At 38.3% G+C, this 16,349-nt stretch overlaps 1 protein-coding gene across 12 annotated transcripts in view; it reads left to right on the top strand.

Moving 5' to 3' along the window:
- DZIP1 (DAZ interacting zinc finger protein 1) overlaps window positions 1-16,349 on the top strand; it is a 63,384-nt gene that overhangs the window by 43,268 nt on the left and 3,767 nt on the right. For 5 of the 12 annotated variants that reach the window (XM_054445906.2, XM_063651061.1, XM_054445911.2 and 2 more), the window contains 7 exons: window positions 2,096-2,155; window positions 7,426-7,568; window positions 11,071-11,233; window positions 11,577-11,706; window positions 12,298-12,351; window positions 13,787-13,977; window positions 15,381-15,511. In XM_054445906.2, coding sequence (XP_054301881.1) covers window positions 2,096-2,155; window positions 7,426-7,568; window positions 11,071-11,233; window positions 11,577-11,706; window positions 12,298-12,351; window positions 13,787-13,977; window positions 15,381-15,511 — 872 coding nt within the window. The remainder of the gene's footprint in view (window positions 1-2,095; window positions 2,156-7,425; window positions 7,569-11,070; window positions 11,234-11,576; window positions 11,707-12,297; window positions 12,352-13,786; window positions 13,978-15,380; window positions 15,512-16,349) is intronic. The other 7 variants (XM_063651062.1, XM_054445909.2, XM_054445904.2 and 4 more) reach the window with 3 other exon arrangements.

The following is a 16,349-nucleotide window of genomic DNA, read 5'->3' as shown; positions in this document are numbered from 1 at the left end:
GTAAGCTCTGGCCAGTGTTAGCTTCTAAGGTAGGCACGATGAAGTCCAGCCGAAGTCAGCCAGGGGCAAAAGGGCAGGGCTAGTTAGAGGACCAAGATCCTTTCTTCTGGAGACAATGGCAGGAAACTGACAAGGATTTTTTTGAAAGCCTCCAACATTGTTGTTCATGGGAGACTCAGACCTCTGAGTGTTTTGACTCTCACCCTGGATCTCAGCTCAGGACAGGATCTGGGACATTTGAAGGCTAGACTGGTGGCTTACAAAGCACAAGCAGGGCAGGTCCTTCCCTCCTGATGTGGGACATCAGCCTGCTTGTTTTGGGAGCTGGGGTTTGGCCAGCCTCATTTCCCCAGCCCTTGTTATGGGAGCCATGTTCAGGAGTCTCCCCTTCTACCAGAACTCTTCCTCTGTACACGGAGGGAAACACATCAGAACCTGGCAGTTTATCCTGACTCTAGAGAAATAAGTCATAGGAGTATCCCTGCTATAAAATAATAAATATGTGTGAGATGATTTCATGAAAGTTTTATTAAAAGTTTCCTCGTGACCTTATTTTGATCACAAGTACAATAAAATACAGTGTGACTTTTTAAAATCTGAAATTAGTTATCCTCCTTAAATCTGTTTTCAGCAGTTCAAACTAGTAATATAGCCTATTTGTATAATTTTTTAAAATCTTGATGCTCTATAACAAATTTGAAAAGCACATTTTTGGTGGTCAGCAGTTGTGGTACCTGCTGGACTTAAATGCTTCTTCATGGCTATGTCCACACTTCAGCATTTAGGTGATTTTACTCAGTCATAGGCTGTATTCCAGAAGTTAACTTGAAAGTAGTTTAAGATGCATTTCTCCCATACAGCCAATGTTACATACATTGACTAGGTTGCTGGCTAAGCTGTAAGAACCTATTTATATATACCTAAGCCTGTCTGTCTGTCTGTCTGTCTGTCTATCTATCTATGTATCTCTATCATTTATCTGTCTGAAATAGAGTACTAGAAATACTTTAATGAATAAAAAACCAGACCCTTTAAAGTAGGAAGCATTAAATCTGAGATACCACATATGTGGATCCCTCGGCCACCTGGTGAGCACTCGGTAACTGTTGGCCGTTTTTACCCTGACCCATCACCCACTCCCAGGTCTGGTGGTAGAATGAAATGACCTCCCCCTTGGAGGTAAAAGTGGAGAGCTGGTTGGGGGAAGTGCACTGTATCAGTCTCCAAGCTGAAGGTGAGTGAACCATGCACCAACTTTGCTGGTTGCATTTCATCCCATATCTAATGCCTGACCAACATCATTAAACCTTCACCTAAAACCTGACCTTCCCCATGAAGGAAATTTCCTTCAGTTGGTAGGATAGGGTTTGGTTTTATACCTGCTGCTGGCCGGCTTCCTTGTGTATGCATATAACATTTCTCTGGGAATAGTCACCCAAAGACCTCATCTCCCCTGAGCGCGGTTGCCGTTCTGGGGTGAGATTGGGAAGAGTCCTTCCTCATCTACCCAGCTGTGGGGCCAGGGCATTCTCCAGCCCCGGAACTAGGTCGTGAAACGCATCCATGCGGTGTCGAAGAACGGCTGTCAGTCTTGCTGCTGACCTCTCGCCTGTTGTTCCCTTTTTATCTTCTGGGTCTTACCACTTGAAAACTGTGGGGTTAGCATTGGGAACAAGTGGGAATCCCAGGACCTTGGGAATTTTTTATTTTTTTGTAGTTGAAATATTTTCATTAATTTTCTGTTTAGCCACTTGATCGAAATACTTTATAAGTAATGAAGATCTTTTGCAGTTGTGCCCTTGTGTCTTAAAAGGCTATCGCGTACTAGGTTGATGAATGAGAAACTTTAACTTAATTATTTAAAACTATAATTTCTGTAGAGTGTAGTTAATGGAAAGTACATAGAAATCGAAGATATGATGAAAAGGTGACCATCTATGACTGATTGCCTCAACGTTTTTTCCTCAGTAAATTCTTGCTATTCAGGCATGACTAAAATACCGTGGAATTATATCTTTCAAAATCATTTGAAAGGAAACTAATGTTACTTTGCTGTTGTCATGTTTGTGCTGTTCTTATTTTTCCTTATTAATAGAACAGGCATTCTCGTCGCACATACTGGAACCAATAGAAGAACTTTCAGAGGAAGAAAAAGGTAACAAAGGGCTTGATCAGGTTTACCGGCACAGATTATATTTATATGCCAAAATCTAGGCCTGGAAAATATGAGCCAGTGGTTTTTATTCCACTACATCAAAATTAGGAAAGACATTTAGATTTGGATTTTACTTTCAACCCACATGGAGTATCCTGTTATCCTAGTCCTCTAATATTCTGTTCTGTTTTCCCCTGCTTCATGGTATTCTTATGCAAACAGATAAGAAATTTTCTGTGTCAGGGAACTTGAAAAAAAATTAAAGTCTTTATTTTGATGCAGATTTTTCTGATGAGATGATATATAGACACACACACGTGTTGTGTACCAGAAGATCTGAAAAGATTTGTATCATGGTGATGATTTATCATACCCTTAATCTGAAATGAATTGGTGAAGTGCTTATTTCCAAATTATTTTTAATAGCAAGAAAAGCATGATGTCTAAGTTCTGGATGTGGAATATTTATGTGCAAAACAGTATCTTTATGGTGGAATTTGGGAGCTGTTACAGGTGTTGGGAGATAATTATTACTGCTTACTCATTTCATTTGATAGTCCTAAAAATTATTTTCTGTCAGTTAGTTTTTAAAGTTTATGAAGAAAGATTTAATTATGAGGAACATTTTCTAATGCTAGATTTGTAGATTTTGAAAACAATTATATTTGAATCAATCTATCATAATTTTTTCCTATTAATAATAATAATAATTCACCATATATCACTTCTTTAGGAGAAAGCAAATTGTCAATACTTCTATGGGTTCTGGTTTTGTCATTTTTGTCAGGAAGAGAAGTCAAATGATATATATCCTAATACAGAAATTCAGTATTCATTATAACTCTTCCCTTGTTCTCTAGACATTTACCATTTTATTTTTATTTATAAGGCTACAAATTGAGAATTGACTACATCAGGCATATTCATAATACCTATATGATATACACTTTCAAGTCTTATCTTGCAATGTTAAGGATCAGTAACTTTTTGACATTTTTATGGGGTTTATTTTGCTTCCATGTAACTTTGTAATTTGTCTTGACATTGTGTATTTTAGACAGACCATTTAGTTTAGGATTGCATATCTTCCTGTCCCAATAGTTGTTCATGTTTGGCACTGATTTTGAAGAGTTTGGTTTTAGTTGCTTCTTTTCTTCTTTATTTCTTTGTAATTGCTGTTCCAATGTTTAGAAACCTGCTTCTTTCAGAAACAAGAGTGACTATGGGTACATTAAATTACATAAAGCCATAAAAACTTGTTGAGGGAAATTTTGGGGTACTCTGATGAGCATAACTTTAAAAGATATTGTCACCTTCTTATGGGGTCCTCAGCCTTGTTCCATTGCTAAACAAATAAATTGCTGGGGGGGGGGTCATTCCCAGACGCTTCCAGCACCTTAAAGACCACCACAGCCCAGGCATCAAACGAGATCCTGCAGGCTGAATCGATTCCACACACACTAACTTGTTTGAGCTGCACTATTGGCAACTATTTTACAATAGGTTGCCAATATTTAATTGTAGTGCAATCTACACAATTTAATTATCTATCACTAGGTGATAAAGTCCCTTCCAACTCAGAAATTCTGGTTGTTGTTTTTTTAAAATTATTTGCTTTGTGCCACAATACAATACCCTGGAAACCCTGGGCGCATGGTCTACTTACCAACATTTAGCAGGGCTGAGCCGCCATCGCCGGCTATGGAAGCAACCTCTGGTTTGCCACAATCCCCCTCAACTCTTTTGCCCCACATTGCCTTCTTTGCTTTATGTAGGCATTTGAGCTTCTGAGCCCTATAGGTTGAAGAGAAATAGTGCTTAAAAAATATTGTCTTTAAGTGATTTTCAACCATCCCTATTGGTTTCCGAAAAACGGGATGAAAAATCTTACCCTGTTTGAGTTCTGAATAATGACACATCATTTTGCTTGCAAGTAACATGCTTCCTGTCTCCTACATACATATCATTTACTGATGTCCGAGATATAAAATCCCATATTCTTTGAAGAATCTGTGAAACATGTCAGGAGGTTCGTAGAAAAGGCCATGTACTTTCAAAAACTAGAACTTCAGGTCATGTAGTTCACACTCATTTAAAAAACGACTCAATGAGGGTTCTTATAGGAATCATGATTGTCCAGCATCACTCAGAGTGGTCTTCTAACTTCCAGTTCCAGATTTCACTCACTGCATCCCTCTGCCTGTGCTTTTAGAGTTCTTCTCGTCAATGTAAGATGGTAGTTTGGAATCACTGACAGCAAACACCACCATTGGTTGCTGCCACTTTTAGGGGGCTGGACTGGAAAAGAAAATAACCCTTGCCATGCTCCATGTGTTCATCTCTGGTGGTAGACGGGAGAGTGCTGAGGACCACAGAAAACACCTCAGGGTCCATGCGCACCACTGCAGAAACCAGTGACTGCCTCCTTCTAGCACCTCTGTGGAGTTAACGTACTGACAGCAGATTAATTGCCATCAATAAATTCCTCAGCTTGTGCTAACATTTTGCAGATAAGTGCCTGAGAAGCTCAATTTTGGCAGTGGTTTGCAAAAACACTGTGGCTTTTACTAAGAAGTAACACACACGCAAATTTCTGTGTACCTGCTTTTTGAGCAGAGGCATACTTGATCTTGCTGTTTTATAGATGCTAGAATGTGAGGGCCAGAAGGGATCTTAGAGGGCATTTTATTTTCCAGAAAGAAAACATAGGGGGATTAAGAGCCTGCTTCAGGTTGTTGAGTTTAATTAGTGACAACATCCAGGTTTTCTACTGTCCATAGTTTAGTGCAGAGAGCAAATGGAGAAAGGGAAGCTGATGTGGCCTCTACAGGACCATCTGGCTGGCCTTTGGGGAAGTTACTGCTGTTTCTAGTATCCTCATGTGAAAAATCTATCATTACTAGGTGGTAGATAAAGTCCCTTCCAACTCAGAAATTCAAGGATTTTTAAAAATCATTTGCTTCCTGCTATAATAATTTGTTTACCATAAATGGGATGTTGTATGTCTGATAAAACTGATCCCATGTATGGACTGTTGTGCATTAGCCTGGGCATCTGCTTGCTTGTGTTTGAAAATTTGTATTTGAAGGAAATGCTAGTCTTTAGAAAGTTTTGTCTTGGTCTTGGTGAGCAATATGTGCTTTAACTAAAATCTTCAGCTGTGGTTGATTTTCAAGTGATTAATTCCACTTCTACATGAAAACTTTATTTTTCCCTGCCTACTCTATATTCTTTCTCTTGATTCCATTGGCCAGCCCCACCCTTGTAAGAATCTTTACCAAGGGTGCTCTAATTATTCATAAATGGTTTCCCAAAGCAAGCACCAGTATATAAGGTGAATTTGAGGACAGAGGGAAATGCGTAATCTGCAGTAGTTTGAGGGAACTCAGTCATCAAAATGAACCTGTCATCAGAGCTGAGGGTGATCACAGACACATCGGCAAATGAATTCAACAACTAACAGCAAAGGCTTTACAGCTCTTCTAAGTGCAGCCAAGTCATTCCAGGCATCGCTTGCCCCTGTATGTGGCCCCAAGTCCCAGGGGAAACAGGGCCCAGAGCCTCTTTTTAGGCAATGCTTCTGTGTACATCCTTCATTATCTGAGATATTGGCCAAAAGAGTCTTCACATAATTGGGGTAGGGGGTATGTCTATTTCAATGGTAGCACCAAGACTTCCAGGCTCTCTCTTGGTGCCTCTTTTTATTTTTGGCCCTAGACAGTTGCACACTTGATGGCCACCTAGAAGCCAAAGCCAGTGACATAGTGGCTGCAGCTATGATTTTGATGGATTGTTCATAAAAGTGCTTTTTTTGGTGGTTTCAGAATATTTGTAAACATTGGTGGTTAAACAGCAGCATGATTGCTGATAATACAACATTTAAGATTAGTTCTGACTTTTAATATATAATTATATGCAGTTTTATCACTTCAGCTTAGCAAGCTGCAATAGCAAAACATAGAATAGTATTTTTGTGCAGGATTTTGTTCTTCTATTTAATGTACAAAAAAGTAATTTGACTAATTTTGCTTTCAATGAAACCATCTATTTAATAGAAATATTTTTTTAATGTGGGAATTGAACTGGTGTTTAGAAAACATCTTAAACAAAAAGGCATTTTGTTCAAGATCTCCTGCAAATCCAAGTAGTTAGGGTATTAAGAATCCTGTCTACTGAGATGGGTGAGGCAGCAGCAGAAGGGAGAGTCTCTCAGGCGGCCTGGAGCCCTACACCTAGGAAATGGCATTTGATGCCATCCTTTGGTGGGCAAAATGCCCCTGTTAGGAGATTAGACTCTAAAATGGTAGTATAGTTGTCACATTTCTCCCAGATCAGGCTTTTGACAGTCAGTAAGCGTCTGAACTGCCAAACATCGCATCTCTTTAATGAAGTCTTTAGTTCCTTTGTACGTAAGGACTCAGATTTTTAAAGGTTATGCCATCATTCTTCTCCAAACTCTTTTGAACTTGACTTTTTTTTTTAGTGGGGAATAAAAAAGGGATAGGGATGGAAGTGAGGAGAGTATGTCCTGTTGTTTTTGGTTTCTTTGTTTTTAATTATAGATTGTTTTAAACAAAATACACTTTTGCTAAGACTTTTGTTATCCTTTTTCATTTTGGTAAATATTTTGAAGGGGATAATGATTTTCACATCTTGAAATTTTATATGTACTTAGCTTCTAGTAAACTAAAAAACTTTGAAAAAATTTTTTTATATTTAAAATAAATTGAAATGGGATCTTGCTATGTTGCTCAGGCTAATCTCAAACTCCTGGGTCCAAATGATCCACTCATCTTAGCCTCCAAAATTGCTGGGATTACAGGTGTGAGCCACTGAGCCTGGCCAAAAACTTTTAATTATTTAAAGTAAATTGGGCTTTTTCTTCATAAGATGATACATAAATTCTAACTGAGTGAGCTTGGAGATGAATTTTTCAGGAAATAGTGATATAATTCCAGTGATAAAACATTAAACTCCTAAATAATTTTTTTCCATCATGCTTCTATAGATACATATATATCTATAGTTGTCATCTGATTAAGTGATACAGTCTTTAAAAATACTGAAGTTTTGAAGCAGATATAAAATAGTTTTAAAAGCTGCAAAACTTAAGCATTCTGTATTGTGCTGAGTGACTAAAATATACAAAAACTTTAAAACATCACAAATACTTGCTGCTTAAAAGCTGTGGTTTGCCATTTTCTGCTTAGAGATTTTTGATGTATTTGCTTAATTCTTTTTTTTAACACATTTTTAAAACCTTATTTCAGGAAGGGAAAATGAACAGAAATTAAATAACAACAAAATGCATTTAAGGAAAGCTTTGAAGAGTAACTCCTCCTTCACTAAGGGACTAAGAACAATGGTGGAGCAGAGCTTGATGGAGAAACTGGAAACCTTGGGGATTAATGCAGTATGTTCATTCATTTTTGGAATATTTGTTAGTTTTGCTATGTTTTGTTTTCTACATTAGAAATGATCATGGAAGAGAAGAAAGCACATCAATTCTGTCCATGTTTGGAGACCAGAGGCTAATGTGACCTACTTTATTTATCAAACACTTGAATAGCATTCACTGTGTGCCTGGCACATTTCTAAGACCTTAACAAATATTAACTCATTTAAACATAGAAACAAATCTCTGAAATAAATGACATTAGTATCTTGACAGTTTACAGAAAAGGTAAGTAACTTGATTAATGTCACACAGCTAGTAATGAAGGAGCCAGGGTTTATATCTAGGCAGTCACAGTGCTGCTTACATTCTGATATTAACCTCAAATCATTGCCTATTACAAAACCAGCACTTCATTAATACATGTTGAATGAATGGATGAATGGATTGGATTTCATATTGTTGCCAGATTGAATAATTTTGGTAAATCATATATAGATTCTTTTTGCTTTTTATATTTTTATTGACATACATAAAAGACACAAATCTTAATTGAACTTCATTAGTTTATATGTATATAAAAAAGTGCATCTACATATGCATATATACGCATATATGCAAAGCTTGTGAGCACATATGCATGCATGGGCACACACGTGGATGTGTATAGTGTGTATGTGTGCATGTAGATATGTATACATACATGTATGTATCCATGTGTGTATGCAGATACCTGTGTATGTATATACACATTTGTGTATATGATATGTGTATACACATTTATGTATATGTATGTATATGGATGATTGTGTATGTTTTCAGAAGTATGTGTGTATGTGGCTATATTTGTGGGTATACATGTTTGCATAATTTTATGTATACAGGTGGATTTGTATGTACATGGATGTGTGTGTATGATCTATAACCAGCACCCAAATGATGAGATTGAACGTTTCCAACACTCTGGAAGACTCTCTTTTACCTTCTGCTAGTCAGTATCACCCTCTACTTCCCAATAAGAGGGAAAGGATATTCTTAGTTTTGCTTGTTCTTGAACCTCATAAAAGTGGAGTCATACACTGTGTAATATTTTATATCTTCTTTTGCTTATGATTTTATCTATATGATTCATACCTGTTGTTTCATGTAGCAGTAGTTTGTTCTTTATTTATTGCCTTATAGCATTCTATTGTGTGAATATACTGCAGTTTATCTCTTCCCTGCTGATGGACATTTGTGTGTCTGTTTTGGGGCTCTTCTTGGCTATTAATTCTTGTACACGTCTTTTGGTGAACACAGGCATTTGTTTTTCTTGAATATATATCTAGGGATGAAATTGCTGGGTCAAAGGGTAGGCATATGTTTAGTATAGTAGCTGTTGTCAAATAGTTTTCCAAAGTCTTTGTACCAACTCACACTGTCCCTAACAGTGTTTGAGAGTTCAGTTGCTCCACATCTTTCATCAACTCAGTCCGTCTTTTTAAATTTCCACATAGACCCTTTTTAGGTGGGTTTTGACCACCCTTTGGGCAGTGGAAATCAAAGACATTCATGGAATATGTGTGGTTCCTGTGCAGATTGTTTCTTGAAATTGTAGTTTTCCATATTGGTTGTTTGCAAGTGGTTTTTTGGGTTTTAATTTTAATTGGGACATTTTCGTTTATCCTAAGATTATTAAAACATTCTTTTCTTTTTCCCTAATGCTTGGAGAGGTTTTCCTAGTTTTTTGTTTGTTTTGTTTTGCTTATTTTGTTTTTGTCTATCTGGGCTTTAAGAATTAGGTTTTGAAACAGTGATTTGGAGAGCTAACTTAATTTCCAGTTGGATCAGGTGTCCCAATATCATTTGTTGAATAATCCATAGTTTCTCCATTTATTTAAAAGAACATTTTTGTCATATAGGAAATCCCTATATATATCTGGATTTGTTTTTGGACTTTCAGCTGTTTTACCTTGTTTTTTTGTGTGTTCCTTTTCCCATACCATACTAATTTAATTGTAGTAGCTTTGTCCTGTGTTTTAATATCTTTTATAGGCCATGCCTTCTTTATTAGTCTTCTTATTTCAAAAATTTATTGGTAATTCTTCCATATTTTGTTTTCCAATGAACTTTAGGAATAACTTTCAACTCCCAGAATAACCCTTGTTGGGATTCTGATTGAAATTGTTTTAAATTTTGTATATTAAGTAGGAAGGATTGACATTTGTACAGTATTAGGTCTTATCCTCCAGCTACATGGTATAGGAAGGCGGGCATGAAACAAATGATTGCCCAGACAAATGGGTGCTCTCTAATTTAGATTGTATGAAGTAAAATAAAGGAAAAGTAGAGGGGAGGGTGTTGACTGAATAACTGAGGTCAGAGAAAACTTCTTCTTGGAGGTGGTACCTAATCTGATGATGGAGATTTCTGTCCTGGGCAACTGGGTGGGTGGTAGGGCCACTCCCTGGGACTGGGAAGGCTGAGGGAAGCAAGGGGGATGGGAACAAAGATGGGCGGTAGCTGTGTGTGTGAGACACTGTTATTCAACAAATATCCCTTTAGTTTTCTTCCGTCTAGAGTCTCATCAAATCTAGATGACTTTTCTCAAATTGTCTCTTTAATTATGCTATTTTCATAGTTAAATGTCACCTTTAGCCGGGCGTGGTGGCTCACGCCTGTAATCCCAGCACTTTGGGAGGCAAAGGCGGGTGTATCACGAGGTCAGGCATTCGAGACCAGCCTGGCCAACACGGTGAAAACCCATCTCTACTAAAAATACAAAAATTAGCTGGGCTTGGTGGCGGCTGCCTGTAATCCCAGCTACTCAGAAGGCTGAGGCAGGAGAATCATTTGAACGCGGGAGGCGGAGGTTGCAGTGAGCTGAGATGGCGCCATTGCACTCCAGCCCGGGCAACAGGGCGAGACTCTGTCTCAGAAAAAAAAAAAAAAAAAAAGAAGTCACCTCTGATGCTCTGATGACCTATTGTTCCTTGTAGAATAACCTTTCAGCCTTTTGGGTTGGCATTTAGTCTCTTCTGCTGGTTTCATCACCCAGGTCTTTTTAAGCATTAGCCTGTGGGACGTGCCTTACCTGTTTCTGCCTCGACACCTTCCTTTCTCACAGGTGTCCCCCCTATCCCATGTCTACCCATCTGGAAATTTCTCCTTGTTTTTACTTGTTTGACTCCACCTGTCCTTCAGGCTACAGCTCAGCCTCCCCTTTCAGCCTTCTCTGGCCACTGGGGCCTTCGATGGCCTCTCTCCCTGGAATTCTTCTAGCCTTTGTAGAGTCATTGGGTCCTTATGACACACAGCCTCGTCGGTCAGCCAGTCATAAACATATGCATGCCTTATGTGCCCAACTGAACTCATGGCCCCTTTGGGGACAGTGTGTTACTTGTTGGGGCACACTCACCCTCTACACACAGCTGGAGCCCTGTAAGGATGGATTGAAATATTGGCACAGTTAATGCTGATATATGCCCATGAAATGAAACCTCCCAGGATAACTGACTAACTTAACATCTTATTCTTTCAGGATATACATGGCATTTCAAGTGATCAATTGCATAGAGTACTAAAAAGTGTGGAATCAGAAAGACATAAGCAAGAAAGAGAAATACCTAACTTTCATCAAATTCGAGAATTCCTTGAACATCAAGTCAGCTGTAAAATTGAGGAGAAAGCACTACTCTCTTTAGGTAAGCTTGTTACCCACTGCAAATGGGAGCTTAATTTAACAGCTTTTTCTTTTTTTCTTCTTTTTTCACAAGATATCATTAAACAAATTATTATAATTTTAAATGGTTAACAAACTTCGCCACTTCGTTGGCAACTCTCTTACAGTTTGTACTATTAAATGCTGGGTCTTGGATTTTGTTTTTACAGTAAAAACAAAACAACAACCCTAGAGTCTGGCTTTAAACCCTAGAGATGGGATTGTTCATTGCCACAGCAGCATAGAGGGTATTATACCATTCACCTTTGCTTTTCACTTACTGATCATAAAGGCAATGGAGACTCATGAATGACACTGTATTCCAGATAAGTGCAGTGTTTCTCAAATGGATACCCTTTCAACTGGAGAAGTACCCAAAATGATACAGCTTCCTTCCAAAAACAGACAACTGATTAGACAAAAAGCTGTTTCTACTGATAGGACATCTGTTCCAAAGTGAGTATTTCAGCCCTCAGATTTATTTTATCAGTGTTTGTCTTAGCTCAGGCTGCTTTAACAAAATACCATAGACTGGGTGGCTTCACAGAAATTTATTTTCTCCCCATTTTGGAGGCTGAAAGTCCAAGATTAGGATGCCAGTATAGTCAGGTTCCGGTGAAGGCTCTCTGCCTTGCAGACGACTGCCTTCTTGCCATGCCTTCAGATGGTGGAGATACAGAAAACTCTGGCCTCGCTTCTTCTTCTTATAAGGCACCAATCCCATCATGGGGGCCCCCATCCACATGACCTCATCTAAACTTAATCACCTCCCAAAGGCCCCCCAGATACCATCATATCTGGGTCAGGTCTTCAGCATATGTATTTGGGGCAGGGGGGACACAGACATTGAGTCCATAACAGTGTTTGGTCCAACTGAGAATCACACTTGTAATTCCTACCAGTCTCTTGTTGACGCTGGGTGACTTTTGTTGCTGCTCTTCCTCGTTAGTATATGTCAAAAGCAAAAATCACCAGTTCCATAGAAATGTATGTGAAATTATATTATTAACTTATGCAATTTAAAAATATTTTTCTGTTGTTTTTTAGAATTAAGAAAAATATCATGGAAGATCCTTTTCCCAGAAAGTCTTCAACTATTACGTGAGTACTGACGGGGATGGGAGGGTCATTTAAAAAATTATTTTCACTGAACATTCCTTTCATTTTAAAGTAGTGTGCTCATTATGGTTGAATGAAGCCATAATTATTTAATATCATAATTTGTCATTCCTTTGTGATATGTTATTTGTGACATGTCTTTGTTTCTTTATCAGTTATTACATAAGTCAATAGCCCTTAACCACATGTGGACTCCATTAAGAAGCGGGACACCTGAGTCATTCTTATATCCACCCCCCACAATGTTGATTAGTTTCTCAATAAGTACATTTAACTTAAATGGCTGATGTTGAGTTTTTATGGCTAGACTCTTGACAGTGTAAGTTTGTTTTAAATGTAATAATTTAGTGTTCCAGTTTTTTGTGGAAGTTAATACTGACCCTAGTAGATCTTCCTTTCTTAGGTTCTCTTAGGATACTAAAAACCCTAGCCCAGTTGCTTATCACCTGTGTGCTACTGATTTAGTTGATTACTGTTTTAAGCCTGTTTTCTTATCTGTAATATGGGATGTTTTAAGTCTCAATTTCCTTATCTGTAATATGGAATAATGCTGCCTTTTTCACGAGATAGTTCTACAAATTAAATGGGAATGTATGAAGAGGGCTTGGCTCAGTGCTTGGCACTTGTGGGTACTCAATAAATTGTAGGTATATTGTTACTAATTATGAGTAAGACTAATTTTATCATGAATAATTTAATCATCATTGCCTTATTCTGGAGATACTGATGACATAAATATCTCTTCATTGAGGCACTGTGTATTAGAGACAATAAACAATGATTCACCCTTCAAAAGCACTTTTCTTATACATAATCTCATGGGAAGAGCATTATTTCTTGGGATGTGGTGTGAATGAATCAACATGTACAAGACTGACACGTTGTCTGGAATTTAGGTGCCCAATAAATATTATTTAAATGAACGAACACTGCTTTGAACTTCTATTTCACTTTAAAATAGGGGTAATAATTCACGTGATGATACAAATGAGATTGTGTATGTAAAAACTTTGCAATAAGGTGCAGTATAAAGAAGCTGTAAGTAATGACACAATTTTAAAAGATGGAGTGGTTTTACTGAGGAAATGTTTTTCTTTGAGAAATGTTTTTCTTAGGTGTGTGAAAACCAAAATTATTAAGAATATACACATTTGGGTTTAGAGGAGACAGGCCCCAGCTTCAGCCCATTTTGATAAACATGCCCCACGGCTGGCAGAGATCTGGGCGTGGGAGGATGCTACAGCCTTGGGTATAACCTCTGGCCTCGCCGCCATCTTGACCATAGCCCCGAAGGCACTTGTGCTCATTGGGAATTACCTGAGAGAGGTGCCACCACTTTAAGAGGCACATCTCTTAAGATCATAAATCCTGAAGCGTTACGAAAACAGCGTCCCTGTTTCGGTGTTGATTTGTGTAGGACTCCTCCTTTTAGTTCAGAGGAGGAGCAGGAGGACGACGACCTCATCCGGGCATACGCATCTCCAGGCCCACTTCCTGTGCCGCCATTGCAAAACAAGGGCAGCTTCGGGAAAAACACAGTGAAAAGTGACGCGGATGGGACCGAGGGAAGCGAAATCGAGGACACTGATGATTCTCCCAAGCCCGCAGGTGAGCTGTTACCTTGGAAAACTCTCTGGAAACTTTATTTAGGACAGTGGTCCTCACCCGGGTGTACCGAGCATTGGGAGTCTGAGCTCGGAGGGTGTGCAAGGAACAGATGCAGCGGATCCCAAAGGCGCCCACGGAAGATGGGCAGGGGCTTAGCACGTTCCAGTTGAAGGAGGGGAAGGAGTTGGGAATGATACCAGGTGTATTAGTTTGCTAGGGTTGCTATAACAGTAGCATAAACTGGGTGGCTTAAGGAACACAACCTTATTGCCTCACAGTTTTAGAGGCTGGAAGTACAAGATCAAGGTGTTGGCACTGTTGGCTCCTGTGAGGGCTGCCAAGGAGGGTCTGTTCCGCGCCTCTGTCCTTGACTTGTCTTCTCCCTGTGCATCCTCACATCATCTTCCCTCTGCGTGCATCTCTGTCCAGATGTCTCGTTTGTATAAGGACATTGGATTAGGGCCCACTCTAATGACCTCACTTTACCTTGATTTCCTTTGCAAAGACTGTGCCTCCAAATAAGGTCACATTCTAAGCAATGGGGTTTAGAAATTCAATATGTGAGTTTAGAGGGACACAATTCAACCCAGGACACTGGGTGACTATGAGAATGGCTGTTCTAATACACTGTGCTGCCTCTTGGAGCTGGAGTAATACTAAAGGAAGACAAGATCTTAGCCTGTCACTGCAAATATTTGCTGAAGAGAAGTAGAGCTGATGGGTCATTATTTTTTTTAAAAATTCTGCTTAATGCAATTTTTAAATTATATATTTTAAACATATCAGATGTAATTTATTATATTATATTGTATGTAATTTATTATATTTAATATATTGTTGGATGTAATTTATATTGTATATAATGTGTATGTACCATGTATTTATATAATTAGATAAAATATAACTAATACATTTAAAAATTCATATTGTTTTGTGAATACCCATATGAATATTCCACTCATGCAGGTTATCTCACTGAAATTAATTTCTGACCACACACTTGAATGAAATCATCTTTCTTTGATTTAAAATGAAAACTTTAGAACAGGCACAGTCATTCTCATCTGTAATCCCAGCACTTTGGGAGGACGAGGCAGGAGGATTGCTTGAGCCCAGGAGTTCAAGACCAGCCTAGGCAGCATAGCAAGACCTCTTTTCTATTTTTTTTAATTAATTAAATAAAATGAAAAGGTTATAGCTCATAGTCTCAAGGATTATGATTTTTTTAAGGATTATGTGTTTAATTTTTTAACCCCAAAGTACATCAACTGATTTTATTTTAATAATACATAATTACTTCCAAAGCTTAGACTCTTTCAAAGTTTCCTGTAAGGTTATTTTGGAACTAAAGATAGATTAAATTTTTAAATACTTCACTTGCCTAATTTTTATTGATCTTATAGGAGCCGCCATTAAAACACCTACTGAAAAAGTTGAAAAGATGTTTCCACATCACAAAAATGTGAATAAACCAGTCAGTGGAACTAATGTTCCTGAGATGTTTATCAAAAAAGAAGAATTACAAGAACTAAAGGTGAAATCACTTTTACTTGCTAGATATACATAAATTTGTCTTTTGACAGCACTTTAATGGTCACACTTTTTGTAGTGAAATATAAAACAGATAGTTAGCTGGTATAGTAGAGGTTGAGATTTTCACCTTTCTTGTTCTCAGTATTGCATTTCTTTCCATTCCGTAGACAAAGATATTGGAGTGATAACTGTAACAATACATAATAAGCATCACACTTTACAGGTTTTCAAGATCCTGTAACATGTTTTATTTGATACTTGCAGATATCAAATGGTTTGTACAAAGAAATTTGTGACTGGCCAGAATTGGGGTCCTTCAGATCTTCTCCACTACCTTGGCATGAGACCTTAAGTACTTTTGAGGGTTTAGCCCCACTTGGGAGCCGAAGTGAGGGTGGAGCCCAAGCTCCTCTGCATTAGAGAAGAAGCCCAAACATTTTCCCAGCGGTTCTAACAGCCAGGATGCCAGAAGTGTTTCTGTGGATGGAGCTCTCCCATTATATTTCTAGGCACAGCTCATCTGTGTTGACTGGTCCTCCAGTCCAGGGCATTTTGTCAAATTACTTTTATTAGTTAATACTATTTATGTTACACAAGACAAAAATGACAGAAAGTCCTGTGTCATTCAAGAGGGAGCAAAAGCATCTTTAGGAAGGGCATGGCAGAACTCTGTGCACCTTTCGGTTGGAGGCTATTTCTGCAGGCCTTGGTGTGATGTACCCACAGTTAGATGTCATTATTATCACAGAGGTAAGAAGCGAGAGCAGACCTCACTCCTACTCTGGAGCACCCTGACTTTTAGAGTTTCATACCGCTACAGTGTAGTATTTCTGGAATTT

Source organism: Pongo pygmaeus, chromosome 14 (assembly GCF_028885625.2).
Source record: "Pongo pygmaeus isolate AG05252 chromosome 14, NHGRI_mPonPyg2-v2.0_pri, whole genome shotgun sequence".
Classification (NCBI taxonomy): domain Eukaryota; kingdom Metazoa; phylum Chordata; class Mammalia; order Primates; family Hominidae; genus Pongo; species Pongo pygmaeus.
Note: the sequence above shows the minus strand (reverse complement) of the source record. Positions and strands in the feature narration are given on the sequence as shown.